The sequence below is a fragment of the Scyliorhinus canicula genome, chromosome 10 (genome assembly GCF_902713615.1).
Source record: "Scyliorhinus canicula chromosome 10, sScyCan1.1, whole genome shotgun sequence".
Taxonomy (NCBI): Eukaryota; Metazoa; Chordata; class Chondrichthyes; order Carcharhiniformes; family Scyliorhinidae; genus Scyliorhinus; species Scyliorhinus canicula.
The window spans coordinates 178,902,535-178,924,767 of NC_052155.1; the positions used below are offsets into that span (position 1 = coordinate 178,902,535).

Consider the following 22,233-nt stretch of genomic DNA (forward strand, 5'->3'; position numbering starts at 1 on the left):
TCGGGGCAATGGGCTCAGAGTTGGACGTGATTTAAAATTTAAGGGAACAATTCTAACCAGTCAAACTTATGGGCACCGCACAGCCGACCCGGGAGTAGCATCATTTTGTCCATAAGCTGTGCCTATGAAATCAATGCAATGTTTAAAAATATATACGGTACCTCTTTAATATGTAATTAAAACTGGAATAGCAACACAGCCCATCTATGTATAGCCCCTGAGGCACCTTTATAGAAATAGGTCAAACAGTGTGTCACGGGATCTACTGGCAGCCAATAGGAATCAGCTGCATCTGAAGCCAAGATGCTTCAGTGTCCTACATTTACAACAAACCATTGCACTGTGAGTGGCAGAAGCCATTATTTTTGGCTCACATTTTAATATCGGTCACTTAGTTAAAGCAGATAATCTGCAGCAACGGTGTGATATTGATATTAGCGGGTAGATGGCCGGGTTCAGCTGTAACGCCCATGCCATGACATTAAAAGAATGGGAGAGGTATACATTTGAACACTGAAGCCCAGGGGTATTGTCTACCTATTCTGAATGCTTTAGGTTGTGTGTGTGTGTTTTAAATTTCATGTGTTGTTTATTAATCCTCTGCACTTGTCAGCCCACTCGTCCCACTGCTTGGCAAGGACAAATAGGGTTAAGGACTTGTATTCTGGAGCCTCACTGTTAATTAAGGGTTGTTACAGGAAACCATATTTGAAGTTAGCCAGCGAATACTGTGATCTAAAATGACCAATGCCCAGCTGCATTTGTCCAACATGCTCCTTTAGTATTTCTCACCAGAATAAGTGATTGCGCACAAAATCAAAGGGCACAAAAATGCTTATTTAAATGCTGTATATACATATGCACATTCCATTTGCACATCAAGTGCATCCTCACAGCAAGAAGTCTGCCTGTAACCCTTTAATTGCTTTATCTTATTCCATGTTGAGTCAATATCAGAAAGAGATGCTGCTCGAGAAGAGAAATAGTCAATCCTGTATTAAAAACAACGGGCGGGATTCTCCCGTCACCGATGCCAAAATCGTGTTTGGTGGAGAATACCCGATGCCGACCAAATCGGGGGGGGGCGCCGCTTTCACAATGCTTGGCCCCCTCCAAAGCAGCGTAGTCACGGAGTACGTATTGACGGCCTCAGGACATTGCCTGACCCCCCCCCCCCCCCCCAATGCTCCGCCTCCGACAGGCCGAGTTCCCGACGGCGGGGGTCTCTCATGGTCTCACTAATCGGGAACTCGTCGTCGCTGCTGCGGACTCAGTCCAGCGCTACCATAGTCAAGGGAGGGCCGATCCGTGGGCATGGGGGACTTTGTCAGGGGCAGGGGCACTGTTGGGTGGTGGTCTGGGGCTCGCGTGTCGGCCAAAGGGGTGGGCACTATTTTTACAAGCCGGCTCCGCATGCGGCCGGCACCATGCTGCACGGCTCGGCCGCTGCTGGGCACCACCATGCGCATGCACGGCTATTGACCCGGCAATTCTTCGGGATGGGTTGGCACCTCGAGTCAAGTGCTCTACGCAGAGGGTGGTGAGTGCCTGGAACGTGTTGCCAATGGAGATTGTAGAAGCAGATACATTAACGGTGTTCAAAAAGCATCTTGACAAACACATGGATAGGATGGGTATAGAGGGATATGGCACAAGGAAGTGCTGAGGGTTTCGGCAAAAGTTGGTATCATGACTGGTACAGGCTTAGAGGGCCGAAGGGCCTGTTCCTGTGCTGTATTGTTCTTAGTTCTTTGTTCTAATACCCAGTCCAGGATGGTCTGTTCTCTAGTTGGTTCCTCAACGTATTGATCCAGAAAATTATCCCATGTATATTCCAGGAATTCTTCCTCTTCGTATTGCTACTAATTCAGTTTGTCCAATCTATATGAATATTAAAATCACCCATATTTACAGATGTTCCTTTCTAGCAAGCGTCTCTGATTTCCTGTTTAATGTCATTCCAACATCAACACGACAGTTTGGTGTTCTATACACAACACCCGTGAATGTTTTTTTGCCCCTTTGTGTTTCGCAACTCTCGGAGCTAACACCCTTCCTCACTCGTGAGTTAATTTCCTCTTTAATCATCAGTGCAAACACACCGCCTTTTCCTTTGTCTGTCCTTCCTAAATGGAGAATATCCCTGGATGTCCAGTTCCCATCCCTGGTCACCCTGTAGCCATGTCTCCGTAATCCCCACTATATCATACCCATATACATCTATTTGTGCGATTAATCTTTACTAACTTTATGGCAGCTGCTCCGTGCATTAAGGCACAAAGCCTTAAGGCGTGTCTTTTAAACATTCCTTGTCCCATTCCATTAGTTTTCACTGTGGCCCTCTTTGATTCTGGCCCTTGATTTCTCTGCCTATCACTTTTCCTATTCCCCTTTCTGTCTTTTGTTCTTGTCCGTGTCTCCCCCTCCTCTGATTCCTTGCTTAGGTTCTCCCCCCCCCCCCCCCCCCCCCCCCCCGACCATTTTAGTTCAAACCTTCCCCAACCACTCGAGCAAATGCTCCCCGTAGGACACCAGTCCCGGTCCAGCGCAGGTGTAACCCGTCCCATTTGTAATGTCTCACCTCCCCAGAACCGGTCCCAATGTGCCAGGAATCTGACACCCTGGCCCTCACATTAGCTCTTCAGCCATGTATTCCTCTGATATATCCTGCTATTTCTGCTCTGACTAGCACGTGGTGCTGATAGCAATCCCGAGATCACTACCTTTGAGATCCTACCTTTCAACCTATTTCCTTACTCGCTATGTTCTGCTTTTATGACCTCATCCTCTTTTTTAACCAATGTTGTATGTACCAATCTGTACCACAACCACTGGCTGTTCACCCTCCCCCTCCAGCATGTCCTCTAGTTGCCCTGAAATGTCCTTGACCCAAGCACCAGGGAGGCAACACACCACCTTGAAGTCACATTTGCAGCCACAGAAACACCTTTCTACAGTATTACCCTGACAATTGAATTGCCTATAATTATTGCATTCCCACATTGTTTAATTCTCCCCTGTCCAGCAAAGCCAACCAAATTTTGCTCTTGCTGCTTTGCCTTGAGAGGCCATTCCTCCCAACAGTATCCAAAGCAAGGGAATGACCTGCACTTCCTGCCTCATCCGCTTGCTCTACCTGGTGGTCACTCTTCCCTTCCTGCCTGTGGAGTCTTCGCCTTTGATGTGACCATCTTTCTATACGACTGAGGTTATCGATTAAGGCACCATCTTCTCAATCTTGCCACTTGCCTGAAGTGTGGTGACACTCAGGTTCAATCACCACCAGTCAGCTTTCTCCCAAAAGGGTGCCCGATGGTCCTTGGGGACTATGGCGACATTAATATCCATATGTGCTATCCATAATATTCTCCGCTTCGTGGATGTTCCAAAGGATTCCCACTGGCCGCCGTTCCAGCTCCGCAAACCCGGATTTCCAGGAGCTGCAGCTGGAGACACTTCCTGCACACAGGCTGGCCACAGGCATTGGAAAAATTTGCAATTTCCCACATACAGCAGGAGGAGCACATTATGGCTTTCCATTCTGCTCACAATCACTAATAGAATAGACAGGCATGATCAGAGTAGACAGTCACTATTAGAATAAACAGTGTGATGCATGTAGGAATTTGAGATATATTGGGCTGGATTCTCTGTTCCTGAGAGTAAGCGTTGACGACGGGGCAGGATTCGTGGACTTTCACGACAGCAAAACTGGTGCCGAACCTGGACCGATTCAGCTACCGTGGAGAGACTAGCACCAGCGCCATGTGGACCATGACCGATTCTAATGAGAAATGCTGTAGGATTCACCAGGTCTGTGAATGATGCTCAGGAGGCTGACAGGCTGCAGCCACACATACACATTACGTGCCCCATACATGCTCAACCCAACCAACAGGATGGTGTTGGTTGCGCTGGAGCACACCCACACAACTGATGGGTCGGCTGGGGCAAGAGGGCACCTGGGGGGAGGGGGGGGGGGTTGGCCTGGTGGGACACCTATACAACCCATGGCTCTAAGTTCACTGTGGGCTGTCAGTGGCGTGCGCAGCTGCATGGCTACTTTTTCTGGCTACAGCCATGGTGTTTTGTGCCTGTCTGCCCCGACCCCACGGCCCACCTCCTGGCCACCCCCCCCCTCCCCCACCCCCACCCCGCTACTCCCCTGGCCCTGGCAGAAACTCCATGGCCAGTTGCAGAACTGCCAGCACACTATGGCGATGTTGGAAACTTTCTACACCTCCTCTCCCTCAGCAGCCTTGATGCCGATTTCACGATTTTTAAAAGCACAAGTGAACTGCGCCATCGGGAACTTGGATCATCGGAGGCGTAAAATCACGGAGGCCCCGGAGAATACCGGGTCAGGCCCAATAATGATATGCAAATGGTGTTTACTGTGCATGTGTTCCCAACTGCATTGACGCCGTTGTCGAGGCACCGACCAGCCGCGAATTTGCCGTTGGAACCTATTCGCCGCCCAATCGCGTTTCCCGATTTCAGCGTCAGCCAATGGAGAACCCCGCTCATTGTATTATGTGTATTTGGTGCAGTAAGGGTTAAAAGTATGGGTTAGTGTGTGTGACTGCTGCAGTCATGTTTTTAAAAATCCTGGATTGAAAGGAAGCAGGCCTTTTGGAGACATAGGTGCAATTAAAGCATCGTAAAAGTTTGCTGAATGGAATGGAATTTTGTTTATTTAAAGAGGGTTCCCTGGGGGGTAAATAATTAGAGACATTGGGCTGTATTCTCCACTGCCCGCTGTCAGTAGTGGGGTCCCCGCTGCGGTGGAGATTCGGGTGTCCAAGCGGCGGAGAGGGTCATGTGCATTCCAATCATGCCTCTTCATGTTTGAGTGGTGGTAAAGTGCTGAGCTGGAAATTGACAGCATTTAATGTGGTTGATGTTTGTAAACATTGTGGTTTCAGCACTTAGACTTACTCATCCATGAAGAAGATGAATGAAGTAAGGCTAACAGCTGTTTTATTTAAGCTGTCAATCACAGCCCACTACCAGAAATGAAGGAACGTCTTGCAGCTAATGGATGTGAGGGCTTTAAACACAGGTCACCACAGTTCTCTGTCCAGGAATGGACACGATGTGCTTCCAGCTTCTAGACAGGGGTCTCTTTCTGTGATCCCTGGAAGAGGTCACTGTGGGGGTCCCTCTAGTTAGGAATTCCCTGTGGGGGTTCCATCAGTTAGGGGGTCCCTGTGGTTGGTTCCGTTGTTTAGGGGGTCCTTGTGTGGGGGTCTCCCTATCTAGGAGGTTCGGCTGGGGGGGGGGGGGTTGGTGGGACGGGTCCCCATGTTCGTGAAGGAAGGGGAGGCGCCCAGAACGTCCAGGGTGGGGGCTACTTTGCAATGCGGTGGGGAGGGCTGACTTGCAGCAGGGGGCGTTGGGAGAGGTGGCCATGGGACTTTGGTATCGGGCCGCCAGCTCTAAATGGCAACCCGACAGCGGTACTTCTTCAGGAATCCCTGGAATTCCTCGTTAGGCATAGATTTGCATGGCAAGGGATACTGACTTGCTTTGTGATTTGTGCTCCAACCGGGAGCAATTCAGCTCCGGCGGGAGAACATAGAGCTGGGTTCTCTGAATTTGAGGCCATATTCCTAGGATCCATCTGGTTTTACGACCAAAAAGTCGGCTCCGCCCCCCCCCCCCCCCCCCCCCGACGCTACTCCGCCCGGTGGGAGGCGAGCAGCGTTGCCACCCGGCTTTACCTGCAGACACGGACGGAGAATTGCTGGGTCCGTGGCCGCGATTGTGAACGCTGGCGACCTGCGGCGGTCGAACCGTGTAACATGGCGCCGGCCGCGCTCAGACCCGGCCTGTCAGATTGTGCCCCCCCCCCGTCGCCACCCCTGTACCACCCCCCCACCATTCCCCCCAGACCCCGCCAAAGCCCCCCCTAGCCAGCGGAACGGCTTCCCACCGCCGACTGTGGAGGTGCTGGACACCGTCGGTAGCTGCCACGCGAGGCATGAGGCCATCCCAATGCCATGCGGCGCTCTCAGCCATGATGCCGCTTTTGAGGGGCCAAGCATCCGAAAAACGGCGCTGCCCCCAATTTCGGCGTAAAAACGGATTCTCCGGTCAATCGCCGAAATCGTATTCGCTGATTGGCCGAAGAATCCAGTCCACAATCTACCAAACAGAGAATTTTGCCAGTTGTGTTTAGTTTAGGAATGTGATTGAGCGAATGGGAGGAGCCAGGTGCTGAAGCAGTCAGATGTTGAGTATTCAGTTTTGAAATTCAGTTTTCGATTGGGATGTGTACAGGCAAGCAACTTCTCTGAAAACAGTGAGTTTTGAGCTGTCTGTGAACAGGAGCAGTTGCTCGCAAAACAATGTGTTAAAATTTTCAAGTGAAAAGGGCAGGGACAGTTTCTCAAAGGCTGACAGGTTAAACAGTCATTTAACAAAGGCAATAATGGGCAAGCTGGATCCTGAAGGATATCTCTTTCACAAAGTGGGTATCCAAAGACATCTTTATTAAGCAAGTATTTTGGGGACTGCTAACCATGTACAAAAGAGGACTTTTGAAGTGAGATGGGTGTTGGTTTGAGTGGGATCAAGATAGTAGTTAGGATTAGTTGTTTCATTGTATTGTAAAATTGTTTAATCGGTAGTTGTAGAAGTTAAAGTTATTTTCATCCTGTGTTGGTCGTGAAGTTTGTTTTATTATGCCATGTCCCTATTTATGCATGGAATCACTCCCGCAGAAATGCCTTTTCCCTCACAGTCTTACAAACTGAAGAAAATATTGGGGTGCTTGTCCGGTAACTTAGTAATTGCTGGGGTCATGTCTGGGATCGTAATAACAGACTAGAATATACAGTCAGCATCAGAATATACAGTCACTATCAGAATTATCAAAGCAGAATAGACAGACGCTATTAGAATAGACAGACACTGGCAGCACGGTGGCACAGTGGATTAGCCCTGCTGCCTCACAGCGCTGAGGTCCCAGGTTCGATCCTGGCTCTGGGTCACTGTTCATGTGGAGTTTGCACATTCTCCCTGTGTTTGCGTGGGTTTCGCCCCCACAACCCAAAGGTGTGCAGGCTAGGTGAATTGGCCACACTAAATTGCCCCTTAATTGGAAAAAATGAATTGGGTACTCTCAATTTATTTTTTAAAATAATAAAATAAAAGAATAGACAGACACTATTAGAATAGACAGTCACTATTAGAATAGACAGTCACTATTAGAATAGGCAAACACTATTAGAATAGACAGTCACTACCAGAATAGACAGTCACTATCAGAACAGACATACACTATTAGAATAGACAGACAATATTAGAATAGACAGTCACTATCAGAATACACAGTCATCATCAGGATAGACACAATAGCACAGTGGTTAGCACTGTTGCTCCACAGCGCCAGGGTCACTGGTTCGATTCCCGGCTTGGTTCACTGTCTGTGTGGAGTCTGCACATTCTACCTGTGTCTCCGTGGATTTCCTCTGGGTGCTTCGGTTTCCACCAACAAGTCCCATAAGATGTGCGTGTTAGGAGAATCAGACAATCTGAATTCTCCCTCAGCGTACGCGAACAGGTAAGTGTGGCGAGCAGGGGATTTTCACAGTAACCTCATTGCAGTGTTCATGTAAGCCTACTTGTGACACTAATAAAGATTATTATTATTAGACAGTCACTGCCAGAATAGACAGTCACTATTAGAATAGACTGTCACTATTAGAATAGACAGTCACTACCAGAATAGACAGTCACTACCAGAATAGACAGTCACTATTAGAATAGACTGTCACTATTAGAATAGACTGTCACTACCAGAATAGATAGTCACTACCAGAATAGATAGTCACAAACAAAATAGACAGTCACTATCAGAATAGACAGTCACTATTAGAATAGACTGTCACTACCAGAATAGACAGTCACTATTAGAATAGACTGTCACTATTAGAATAGACTGTCACTACCAGAATAGATAGTCACTACCAGAATAGATAGTCACAAACAAAATAGACAGTCACTATCAGAATAGACAGTCACTACCAGAATAGACCGACACTATCAGAATAGACAGTCACTATCAGAATAGACAGTCACTATTAGAATAGGCAGTCACTATTAGAATAGACAGTCACTACCAGAATAGACAGTCACTATTAGAATTGACAGTCACTATCAGAATAGACAGTCACTACCAGAATAGACAGTCACTACCAGAATAGACAGTCACTATTAGAATAGACAGTCACTATTAGAATAGACAGTCACTATCAGAATAGACAGTCACTACCAGAATAGACATTCACTACCAGAATAGACAGTCACTACCAGAATAGACAGTCACTACCAGAATAGACAGTCACTATTAGAATGGACAGTCACTATCAGAATAGACAGTCACTACCAGAATAGACAGTCACTATTAGAATGGACAGTCACTATCAGAATAGACAGTCACTACCAGAATAGACATTCACTACCAGAATAGACATTCACTATTAGAATAGGCAGTCACTATCAGAATAGACAGTCACTATCAGAATAGACAGTCACTATTAGAATAGGCAGTCACTATTAGAATGGACAGTCACTATCAGAATAGACAGTCACGTTTAGAATAGACAGTCACTATCAGAATAGACAGTCACTATTAGAATAGACTGTCACTACCAGAATAGACAGTCACTATTAGAATAGACTGTCACTATTAGAATAGACTGTCACTACCAGAATAGATAGTCACTACCAGAATAGATAGTCACAAACAAAATAGACAGTCACTATCAGAATAGACAGTCACTACCAGAATAGACCGACACTATCAGAATAGACAGTCACTATCAGAATAGACAGTCACTATTAGAATAGGCAGTCACTATTAGAATAGACAGTCACTACCAGAATAGACAGTCACTATTAGAATTGACAGTCACTATCAGAATAGACAGTCACTACCAGAATAGACAGTCACTACCAGAATAGACAGTCACTATTAGAATAGACAGTCACTATTAGAATAGACAGTCACTATCAGAATAGACAGTCACTACCAGAATAGACATTCACTACCAGAATAGACAGTCACTACCAGAATAGACAGTCACTACCAGAATAGACAGTCACTATTAGAATGGACAGTCACTATCAGAATAGACAGTCACTACCAGAATAGACAGTCACTATTAGAATGGACAGTCACTATCAGAATAGACAGTCACTACCAGAATAGACATTCACTACCAGAATAGACATTCACTATTAGAATAGGCAGTCACTATCAGAATAGACAGTCACTATCAGAATAGACAGTCACTATTAGAATAGGCAGTCACTATTAGAATGGACAGTCACTATCAGAATAGACAGTCACGTTTAGAATAGACAGTCACTATCAGAATAGACAGTCACTACCAGAATAGACAGTCACTATTAGAATGGACAGTCACTATCAGAATAGACAGTCACTACCAGAATAGACAGTCACTACCAGAATAGACAGTCACTACCAGAATAGACAGTCACTATTAGAATAGACAGTCACTATCAGAATAGACAGTCACTACCAGAATAGACAGTCACTACCAGAATAGACAGTCACTATTAGAATGGACAGTCACTATCAGAATAGACAGTCACTACCAGAATAGACATTCACTACCAGAATAGACATTCACTACCAGAATAGACCATCACTATTAGAATAGACAGTCACTATTAGAATAGACAGTCACTACCAGAATAGACAGTCACTATTAGAATGGACAGTCACTATCAGAATAGACAGTCACTACCAGAATAGACATTCACTACCAGAATAGACAGTCACTATTAGAATAGGCAGTTACTATCAGAATAGACAGTCACTATTAGAATGGACAGTCACTATTAGAATAGACAGTCACTACCAGAATAGACAGTCACTATTAGAATGGACAGTCACTATCAGAATAGACAGTCACTACCAGAATAGACATTCACTACCAGAATAGACAGTCACTATTAGAATAGACAGTCATTACCAGAATAGACAGTCACTATCACAATAGACAGTCCAATATTAGAATAGTCAGTCACTATCAGAATAGACAGCCTCTATTAGAATAGACAGTCACTATCAGAATAGACAGTCACTACCAGAATAGACATTCACTACCAGAATAGACAGTCACTAGCAGAATAGACATTCACTACCAGAATAGACCATCACTATTAGAATAGACAGTCACTATCAGAATAGACAGTCACTACCAGAATACACAGTCACTATCAGAATAGACCTGAAGAATTCACCTGAAGAAGGAGCCGTGCTCCGAAAGCTCGTGTTTGAAACAAACCTGTTGGACTTTAACCTGGTGTTGTAAGACTTCTTACTGTCAGAATAGACAGACACTATTAGAATTGACAGTCACTATCAGAATAGACAATCACTACCAGAATAGACAGTCACTATTAGAATAGACAGTCATTACCAGAATAGACAGTCACTACCAGAATAGATAGTCACTATCAGAATACAGTCACTATGTGAATATACAGTCACTATTAGAATAGACAGTCACTACCAGAATAGACAGTCACTATCAGAATAGACGGTCACTGTCAGAATAGACAGTCCTTATCAGAATAGACAGTCACTACCAGAATAGACAGTCACTATCAGAATAGACGGTCACTGTCAGAATAGACAGTCCTTATCAGAATAGACAGTCACTATCAGAATACAGTCACGATGTGAATATAAAGTCACTATTAGAATAGACGGTCACTATCAGAATAGACAGTCAATACCAGAATAGACAGTCACAATTAGAATAGACAGTCGCTATTAGAATAGACAGTCACTACCAGAATAGACAGTCACTGTCAGAATAGACAGTCACAATTAGAATAGACAGTCACTATCAGAATAGACAGTCACTATCAGAATAGACGGTCACTATCAGAATAGACAGTCAATACCAGAATAGACAGTCACTATTAGAATAGACAGTCACTATTAGAATAGACAGTCACTACCAGAATAGACAGTCACTGTCAGAATAGACAGTCACAATTAGAATAGACAGTCACTATCAGAATAGTCAGTCACTATCAGAATAGACAGTCACTATCAGAATAGACGGTCACTATCAGAATAGACAGTCACAATTAGAATAAACAGTCACTATTAGAATAGACAGTCACTATTAGAATAGACAGTCACTACCAGAATAGACAGTCACTGTCAGAATAGACAGTCACTATTAGAATAGACAGTCACTACCAGAATAGACAGTCACTGTCAGAATAGACAGTCACTATTAGAATAGACAGTCACTATCAGAATAGTCAGTCACTATCAGAATAGACATTCACTATCAGAATAGACAGTCAATACCAGAATAGACATTCACTACCAGAATAGTCAGTCACTATCAGAATAGACAGTCAATACCAGAATAGACATTCACTATCAGAATAGTCAGTCACTATCAGAATAGTCAGTCACTATCAGAATAGACAGTCACTATTAGAATAGACAGTTACGATTAGAATAGACAGTCACTACCAGAATAGACAGTCACTATTAGAATAGACAGTCACTATTAGAATAGACGGTCACTACCAGAATAGATAGTCACTACCAGAATAGACCGTCACTATTAGAATAGACAGTCACTACCAGAATAGACAGTCACGTTTAGAATAGACATTCACTACCAGAATAGACAGTCACTACCAGAATAGACAGTCACTATTAGAATAGACAGTCACTATTAGAATAGACAGTCACAGTGCGACAGTGCGTAGTTCTGGTTGTCAGACACATGTCCCCAGCAATATCCAGATCAGCAGGTATCACCGAAACACCAAAAGTAAAACAGATGCTCTCATTCATTAGATCTTGCTGTCTTGCAACTTGGCTTCTACATTTCCTACATTGCAACTTTTGACTACAATTGAAAAGTGCGTGAATGGTTTGGAAAGCTGCCTTTGGAAATCCTGAGGTTAGGAAGGGTGCTATATAAATGCAAACTCATTCATTCATGCCCTGGCAGGGTTAACATCTCACATGGCACTAAGGCCAAGGGAAGTGTGAAATGCACCGTCATAGATTCTATATTTCTTTTTTTTAACACTGCCGACATAGATACTGGGAAATTCTACATTTTTCCTTGGCTCTAATCTCATGTTTACCTGCAAATGCCTCTGGCTAAAGGGACCAACTAGGGACTTGTAAAGCTCTGCACTCCGTATTCCTATTTACAGGCCAGAAGCAACTGGCTAGAAAGGAAAGGAGGAGAACTGAGTGGTTTGCAATTGCTTGCTCACAAGGAGACAACCCTTAACAATGTTCATAATAACACAGGCATCTGGGCATGCAAATCCAGGCCTAATGGACTAATTTAGTTGCACAGTCCTGGGGAAATACACACAATTTAGCAACATAAATGACAGAAAATCTCCTGACTGTGTCATCTGCTGAGTGACTTGGGACATCGAGGGATGGAATACCAAACGTGCAAGGAGAATGCAAAAGGTTCAGCAAGATATAAAGGGACTGGCGAGCATATTAGCGCCACTGCATAAAAGATAAGAACCATGAACGGCACGGTAGCAGTGGGCCACACAGTAGCACAGTGGTTAGCACAGTTGTTCCAGAGCTCCAGGGTCCCAGGTTCCATTCCCGGCTTGGGTCACTGGCTGTGCGGAGTCTGCACATTCTCCCGTGTCTGCATGGGTCTCCTCCGGGTGCTCCGGTTTCCTCCCATTGTCTGTGTGGATTCTGCAGGTTCACTGCGTGGGTTTTCTCCGGGTGCTCCAGGTTCCTCTCACAGTCCAAAGACGTTCAGGTTTGGTGGATTGGCCATGCTAAATTGCCCTTAGTTTCCAAAAAGGTTAGGTGGGGTTACTGGGTTACCTGGATAGGGTGGAGGTGTGGGCTTAGGTCGGGATGATCTTTCCAAGGGCCGGTGCAGACTCAATGGACTGCAAGGCCTCCTTCTGCACTGTAAATTCTATGCAATCAAGACGGGTTTTTTTTTTACAATAATTCAGCCCATAGGCAAATATAAATGATCTTTCCCTTATTATTGCTTCAATAATAAATGTCCAAATGGGTAGGAGGAGATCTTGTGGTGGAGTGGGTGCGCGTCCACACCTCTAAGCCAGAAGCTCTGGGTTCGATTGCCACTCCAGGACACATATATCAAGGAAGGTGCGTTGATGACGTGGTCAGGCGGGTTGAATACGTCAACCTGCAAATCCTTCCAAACACACCAATTACTGGCAGGAAGAGCAGGAGAGACTCTTGGTCAACAGTACTTGATGTGAAATGGCGCCCCTCAAGCCCTTGACGGCAGACTAGCAACTGTTGAATGTTGAAGTAGGATAGGCTTTCTGTAAACACAATCTTTCCCCGCCCTGAATCATTATCACAGAATTAAGAAATAAAATACCGTGGAAAAGGATTGAGAAAAGCCGAGCCTTTTTCTAGAAATAGTTACTGGAGATGTTACGAGAGATAGGCGGGATCCTCTGATCCTGAGGCAAAGTGTTGACGCCGTCGTAAACACGGTCGCATTTTACGACGGCGTCAACAGGCCCCCAGGATCAGCGATCCAGCGCCTCACAGGATGCCAGCACAGCACTGGAGCGACTCCCGCAGCTCCAGCTGCCGATACCGGCGTCAAATGGGCGGCAAGGGTCTGCGCATGCGCGCTGCGGCTGGTGCGATTTCGTACATGCATGTTACGACCGACGCGAACCCGCGCATGCGCACTAGTTGCCTTTTCCACGCCGGCCCCAACCCAACATGGCATAGAGCTACAGGGGCCCGGCGCAGAGTAAAAGAGGCCCCCACCAGAAGAAGCCGGCCCACCGATCGGTAGGCCCCAATCGCGGGCCAGGCCAGGGCGGAGGCCCCCCTGGGGCCGGACCCTCCCTCGCCACACCAGGCTGCCCGCCACAGGATGAACGCTGAGGTGCCGCCGGGTAAGAATCCCGCCCAGGGTACCAACTCTCCAGAATTCCATTGAATCCCTACAGTGCAGAAGGAGGCCATTCGGCCCACTGAGTCTGGAAGAGCAGCCTACCCAATCCCCTGCCCTATCTCTATAAATCCACCTAACCTACAGATATTTGGACACTAATGGGCAATTTAGCACGGCCAATCCACCTAACTTGTACATCTTTGGACCAATCCACCTAACCTGCACATCTTTGGACTGCGGGAGGAAACCGGAGCACCCGGAGGAAACCCACGCAGACACGGGGAGAATGCGCAAACTCTGCACAGTCACCAAAGGCCGGAACTGAATTTGGGTCCTTGCCACTGTGAGGCAGCAGTGCTAACCACTATGGCACTGTGCCGTCCTTTATATGTAAAAGTGATCACAGTCCCAGAGGACCACATGCTGTCCTCCACTTTGGGAGAGAGCAAACTGGCAGTGATTTAACCCGAGAGTCACCACACCACACCGCAGTACAGTGGCACAGTGGTTAGCATTGCTGCCTACGGCGCTGAGGACCCGGGTTCGAATCCCGGCCCTGGGTCACTGTCCGTGTGGAGTTTGCACATTCTCCCCGTGTCTGTGTGGGTTTCACCCCCACAACCCAAAGATGTGCAACTTAGGTGGATTGGTCATGCTAAATTGCCCCTTAATTGGAAAAAATAATTGGGTACTCTAAATTTTTTTTTTTTTTAAAGGTTTGAGAAGGCGTAAATAACTTCAGCCAATCCTCGAAGTTGGCATCGCTTTGCATCACGAACCAGCTACCCAACCAACTGAGTTAAACAACCACCGTCTTCAGGAATTAAAGGTTAATTTCCTGGACACAGCTGTCGACAAAAGCAAGATTAAAAATCAGAAAGGCACTCAAACCAAAAGTGTGTTCTGATTTTATTTTCGAACTTTCATTTGTTACTTCGAAAATATCAGCGATTGGTTGGAGGTGGAGAGACGGAATGAAGGGAATCCTGACAGGAGTACTGGCGGAGGGGAAGCAGTAGGTGAGGAAGGGATAACCCAGTCAGGGAACTAACTTTATTCTTTTTTTTGTAAAATTTAGAGTACCCAATTATTTTTGTCCAATTAAGGGGCAATTTAGCGTGGCCAATCCACCTAACCTGCACATCTTTGGGTTATGGGGGCGAAACCCACACAAACACGGGGAGAATGTGCAAACTCCACACGGACAGTGACCCAGAGCCGGGATCGAACCTGGAACCTCGGCGCCGTGAGGCAGCAGTGCTATCCACTGTGCCACCGAGCTGCACCTAACTTTATTCTTACTCTTTATTAGTGTCACAAGTAGGCTTACACTGCAATTAAATTACTGTGAAAATCTCCCAGTCGCCACACTTTGGCGCCTGTTCGGGTACACTGAGGGAGAATTCAGAATGTCCAATTCACCTAACAAGCACGTCTTTCAGAACTTGTTGGAGGAAAGTGGAGCACCCGGAGGAAACCCACGCAGACACGGGGAGAACGTGCAGACTTCACACAGACAGTGACCCCAGCGGGAATCGAACCTGAGTCCCTGGTGCTGTGAAGCAACATTGCTAACCACTGTGCTACCGTGCCGCCCATTTGCAAACTTAGCTTTCATTCTCACTGTGATCCCAACCAATTTTGAGCAGGATCACGGAAGGGAACCTTGCCCATAATCTTTAAATAGCTAAACATACAATTTAAATCTTTCTCTGGAAGAGGCACAGACAACGTGCATGCTTGGATTTTTACAAAAAAATTCAATACATTGTTCTGTTGTTCAATCATTTGAGCGTCCAACATTGAATTGAACTCTAACCTCAACTGAATTTATAACTCCATATTTTGTTTTTAAAAAGTTACGTGATTAAAAACCTCTTTTAAAAGTCAGAAAATCTGCAAAGGGAACAAAGGTGGCTTTCCTGCACACATGGCACAGTCATCAATCGTAGGTAGCCAGGGGAGACCGAGAGATCGACCGGTGGTGAGACGGGCAAGCTGCAGGAGGCATCAGTTGTCAGAGGCAAAGCTCGGAGAATTGGGGGTGGAGGAGAAAGGGATGTCAGGGGTGCACAAAACCATCAATCAGTGGCGGTTCTGGTAGCCGTGGGAGGCATCGATCACGGGGAAGCTGAGCCTGAAACATCAAACAGGTGATAAAGTGTTGCAGATTGAAGCAGAAGTGCGAAAGTGTGCAATTCCAGGATGTTTCAACAACAAAAAAAACCTCAGCTTTGCCTTTTTCCGCCGCAGAGGGGCGTGGAAGAGAAGGAAGAAATTTAACTAATTGATATCGGCAGAGAAAAAAACATGAGGGAAACTAGGGGGGCCTGAAAATCGACAAATCCGGTCTACATCCGAGGGTTCTGAAAGCGGTCACTGCCGAGATAATGGGTGCGCTAGTTATGGTTTACCCGATTTCCCTTGAGTCTAGAAGGGTGTTGGCAAATGTAAGACTGCAAAGCAAACAAGGCGAGAGAAAGCAGGCATCCACGGGCCCTGGGCTAGCCTGACATCAGCCATTCAGAAAACACAGGAATCTACTATTAAGAAGGACAATACATTTAGAAAATGACAGTGCAGTCAAACAGGGTCTGCGTGGTATTATAGTAGATAAATCGTGTTTGCCAAATCTATTGAGTGTTCTTTTAGAGGATGTAACCGGGCGGGTAGATAAAGGGGAACAAGTGGATGCAACACACTCGGATTTCCAAAAGGTATTTGATCAGGTCCTGAGCAGAGGTTTAACTTGTGGAGTTGGGGGTAAAATATTAGTGTTGGGCGGAAGATTGGTTAATGGACACTCTGGCATGGGGGAGCCTAGAGACCGGGGTGCTCAGTGGTGGACGGGTGGTGGTGATGTGCCAGGGCTATGGAAGTAGCCGCGGAGGGGTGGGTGGGGAGAGTCCTGCCAGAACTGCGGGAGAGCGAAAATGAGATGAAAGGAGTTACTCACATGCACAAGATTTATCGGCCTAAATGACATGAAAAACAGCATTCCAGGTGCACGCAACTCAGGCTTAGTTATGGGACAATAACACAAATTAAGGGACGTTTGATCACCCTGACTGCACAGGAAATAGGGATAGACTAGGCATTTTCAAGTTGGCAGGTTGTAACTAGTGAGTGCCACCAGCATATTAATAACAAGAAGTCGTTATGGAAAATAACACTGCTGCATTTAAGCAAAAACTGGATGGATATAGAAAGGGGAATAAATAGAAGTGTATATAAGGCAGTATTACTGGAGGCGACAGGGATCTTGCCCACTGGCTTTTCGGGATGACTTGTTGCATTAAGTAACAAGTGGGCAGGACGGTAGCATTGTGGATAGCACAATGGCTTCACAGCTCCAGGGTCCCAGGTTCGATTCCGGCTTGGGTCACTGTCTGTGCGGAGTCTGCACATCCTCCCCGTGTGTGCGTGGGTTTCCTCCGGGTGCTCCGGTTTCCTCCCACAGTCCAAAGATGTGCAAGTTAGGTGGATTGGCCATGATAAATTGCCCTTAGTGTCCAAAATTGCCCTTAGTGTTGTATGGGGTTACTGGGTTACGGGATAGGGTGGAAGTGTGGTCTTTGGTGGGGTGCTCTTTCCAAGAGCCGGTGCAGACTCGATGGGCCGAATGGCCTCCTTCTGCACTGTAAATTCTATGAAAATCAGGCACTTAAATAGGCAGGGTGAGATTTCACTGGGGTCAAGGACATCAGGGACAGAAGCCCAATCCGCTGAGAGCTGCTGACCAATCAGAGGTTGGCAACTCTTCGCTGCTCGGTAGTGCCACTGGGTGGGTGGAGGGTTGCTGGCTGTTGTCGGTAATGCACCCACCCAGCCGTAAGATTGTCGACACTGAGTGATGGTGGGAGGGGAATGCTGTGAATCGGGATCGTGGGAAGGAGGGAAGGGAGTCAAAGCGAGGGCACACAGGATGACTCTCAGTAGCCCCCCCCCACTTCCTGATATTGGGTTCCTTGAAGACGTACTGAGTGTTTTTGGACACGGCACCCCATCTACTCCCCCATCCCCTTCAGAAAGTTGCAAGCAATTTCAGCAGGGTTGGTTTGTTGCGTTTCCTGCAAGACGAGCACCCTCCCACTCACCCCCTCCACTCCCTCTGCCCATTATTGGTTGAATTGCAGCAGTGGAAAGATCATAGAATAGAATCCCTACAAGTGCAGAATGAGGCCATTTGGCCCATCGAGTCTTCACCTATCCTCTACCTAGGCCCCTCCCCCACCCTATCCCCAGTAAACCCGCCTAACCTTTTGACACGAAGGGGCAATATAGCGTGGCCAATCCACCTAACCTGCACACCTATGGACCATGGGGGGAAAGCGGAGCACCCGGAGGAAACCCCCACGCAGGCACGGGGAGAATCTGCAAACTCCACACAGACAATCACCGAAGGCCGGAGTCAAACCCGAGTCCCTGCCTCTGTGAGGCATCAGTGCTAACCATGGTGCCATCCCTGATGAGGTCGGCAGGCATGAAGGGCGGAATAGCCTCCACCTGCTCCTATGCTTTCTATACCCATTGTTTGCCCACAAGAGTGAGGAGGCCTTCCTGTCACAGGCTTAATCAGGACAGTGGCAGGAAGGTGGCAGGGTCCTCTTACGCCATTCTCCCTGCCCTATTAAATGCCTTCCCCACCACAAAACATCCCCTGGGGGAGGGCAATAAATTCCACCCACAGATAAGGTTAAATGAAACACAACGGAAAACGGCACGCGTGGGGCACAAACATCTGCACTGGGTTGTTGGGCCGAATGGTCTGTTTCTGTGCTGTAAATCCGATGTAATGCTATGAAGCAAGGAACAAGATCATAATACTGGTGGAAAGACAGAAAAGGCACTTTGGAGGAGTCATGTTCAACAGAAGCCACAAAGTACCAGCTTGATAGGCCAGACAGCATTTCAGCTCAGAACAGTGCAAAGCACTTTGACAGGTTTCTCCCCTCACATGTGAACCCAACCTTCTGTTGAAGTACAGACTGTAGAAATATCAGCGTATGTTGGTATATTAGCAAATTATCTGTGCCTACCACAGGATTTAAAAAATACATTGATAGACGCCAACGCTTATGCAGAGTTCAACCCAATGTCGCCCTGTAAATAACACCACAAGCTTCTGAGATTACGGGGAACTCTGCAGCCTATTTTTCTCACCCCTTCCAGATGCTTTCAGCTCTCACTGAGCTCCGCGATTGTCGGGGGTGGGAAGGGGGGGAGGGGGGGGGGAAAGTACAAGTGAGTTAAGCATAATTGAGAAGCCCCCAATCCCCCACCTCCTTTTAAAAAAAAAATGTTTGACAAGTTACTGAAGTAGTTCTTACCTTAGGAAATAGAAACAGAGTATGGTAATGGAGCTAACGAACGTCACAGTGTACAAGATGACTGTAATCAGTATGCCAGGTATCCCAGAATGTTGCGTTCTGTAAAACAGCCAGTAAAGCTTGGCTGCATCTGCTATTGGAGTATCTGTACTGTAAGCCAGGCGCTGAAAAGCAAGATACACCAATCAGTGTTTCACAAAACAATTTCTGTGTGCTTTTCAGTTCACAGCTAGTCGCTGGCACGTTAACAATTTTCCAGGGACAGCGGGTAGTTCTACAATCCAGAAATCTCTGCTTAATTATACAGTTAGTTACACACAAAGCTGTTACAAACTTAGAGGAATTTGTGGGCAGCATCTGCACTGCTGCACCGTTTTTACACAGATTATACAACACGAGACAGAATGTTTCACTTGCTCATGCCACGCAACCAATACCTTGCACTCTCTTAATATGCAACGGGAAGGAAATTGATTCAGGCCTGTTTTGGGCAGCAAGATGGTCAGTGCGGACACTCGATTATGTGGCCAAACCCAAGGGCTCCTCCAGAGCTGTCCAGACAGCACAAACCTTCAAAACGCCAACAATCTCACTCTATTGCAACTCCAGTTCTTGCACAGCTCGCATTACAAAGATGCCCCGTATTTGTGCCCAAGCTCCTGGCAGCAGTCACGAACCAGCAGATGAAGGGGTGGCTCTGGTCTTTTAAAAGGCCTCCCTTCGGTAAAGTCGCCATAGTCCCAGATGACCATAGGCTGCTTTCCCTTTTGAGAGGGAGAGCTGATTCGTGGTGATTTAACCTGAGGGTCACCACACCTCAGGCGAGGGGCAAGATTGAGAAGGCGGGGCCTCCATGAATAACGTCAGCCGGTATGGGGAATTGAACCCTCGCTGCTGGCTTTGCTCTGCATCACAAACCAGTCATCTGGCCGAGTGAGCCAAGGCCTCTCTTAGGTTTCAGATGGCTGCCCGGAGTGTCGAATGAGCACCTGAACCAAAATGGCATCAAGCGTACGTCTGCTGCCATTTGGGCATGCAACATGACAGAAAAACTTCTCATTTTTGAGAGCATTTTAAGCTTGAGGAAGGGGGGGAAAGATGTGTCATTTCTCTCCCACTGCAACAAACTCAGCTATTTTCCATTTGCGCATGTTATCATTTGAGACAGTCTTGTGGCGCAGTGAGTAGCATCTAAGCCTCTGAGCCGAAAGCTCCGGGTTCAAGTCCCACCCCAGGTCTTTATGGCCAAGGAAGGTGTATTTATAATGTGGCCAGATTGTCAACCTGCAAATCCTCCCAACGCACTCCAATGGCAGATGGCATGAGAGTGGGAGGGATGTCTGGTCAGCCATGTGATGCAAAAGAATGTTGGAGTTGCTGCAGTCACTATCCATAGCTCCAAACTAAGACGCACGTGTAAAAATATGCACGTTGCCATGGCAATCCAGACTCCCTGAGTGAACTGTAACATCATCACCGTCACCGTGATATATTGTGCATTTCACAACGTTAACTTTATTTACCAGCATAAGGCACCATGCTCCTACCAGGGGCATCATGAACCAATTCAACTGTTAAACAAATAGTAGTTGGCATCACCAAAGGGTCCTAGTATGGTTTATTTGCAAAGCCGACGATCACAGCAATTATGGGCGGCACGGCGGCCCAGTGGTTAGCACAGCTGCCTCACGGCGCCAAGGTCCCAGGTTCAATCCCAGCTCTGGGTCCCTGTCCGTGTGGAGTTTGCACATTCTCCCCGAATCTGGGTCTCGCCCCCACAACCCAAAAGAGGTGCAGGGTAGGTGGCCCCTTAATTGGAAAAAAAAATTGGATACTCGAAATTTATCAAAAGGAATTACAGCAATTAAACGATGTGACGTGTATTACATCCTGGGCTTAATACAAAGTTCAGGAATTTTCTTTACCCGAAGAATGTGGAACTTGCACAAGTAGTTCAGGTGAATAGTGAAGATGTATTTAAGGGGAGGCTAGATAAGTAAATGAGGGACAAAGACACAGAAGGACATATGTTGATGGTATGAGGTGAAGTAGAGTGTGAATATACCTGTGGGGCACCAGAATAGACCTGTTGGGCCCAATGGTTTGTCTGTTAATCTGTGTAACTTCTAATGTTATCTTCCATTCTTCAGTAAGAGAAAGGCTTACATTTCTATAGCGCCTTTCACAACCACAGGACATATTAAAGTGCTTCGCAGCCAATGAAGTACTGTTCTGAAGTGCAGTCATGTCGGAAATGTAGTCAACCTGCGCACAGTATGCTCCAACACACAGCAATGTGATAATGACCAGATAGAGGGCTAAATAGTGGGATTACTCCCCTGCTCCGTTAGGTCAGTGTGATTTCTTTTCCCATCCAGCTAAAACAGGTTAAGGTTTCATCTGAGAAACAGTACCTCCAAAAGTGTGGCACCCCTCACTACCATGGTGCAGTGTGAGTGGTGATCTTGTGTTGAGTGTGGCATAAACCCAGAACCTTGGGCAGGATTCTCCGACTCTGCCCGCCAAAGTCGCGTTCGGCGCGGGGGACGGAGAATGGTCGGCAAACCGGTCCTCGGAGAATCGCGCGTGAACTACGGTAGGGAGCCATTGACAGGGCCCGCCCCGCGATTCTCAGAGTGAAATAGGCTAAGTTCCCGACGCCGTGGTTCTAACCACCTATCGGCCGTTGGGAACGCCACCTGGCGGCTGCGGACTCAGCCTGTGGCCGTCCTGGTTGGGCGGGGGGGGGGGAGTCAATCACCGGGGAGGGCCTCATGGACGGCTAGGCAAGCGATTGGGCGTCATCAACCCACAGGTGCACGCGATCTCGGGGGCGGCCTACTTCCAGCATCAGGGTCCTCAGTGCGATTCCGCCATGTTGCATGGGGCGGCCGCTGCAGGCTGCCAACGCGCGCATGCGCGGGCTCCTGACCGGAAGTGCA

The 22,233-nt window shown here is 47.0% G+C and overlaps 1 protein-coding gene across 8 annotated transcripts in view; it reads right to left on the minus strand.

Moving 5' to 3' along the window:
• Positions 1–22,233, minus strand: part of ofcc1 (orofacial cleft 1 candidate 1) — a 220,670-nt gene that overhangs the window by 77,769 nt on the left and 120,668 nt on the right. For all 8 annotated transcript variants that reach the window (XM_038810230.1, XM_038810225.1, XM_038810231.1 and 5 more), the window contains one exon: positions 19,292–19,455. In XM_038810230.1, coding sequence (XP_038666158.1) covers positions 19,292–19,455 — 164 coding nt within the window. The remainder of the gene's footprint in view (positions 1–19,291; positions 19,456–22,233) is intronic.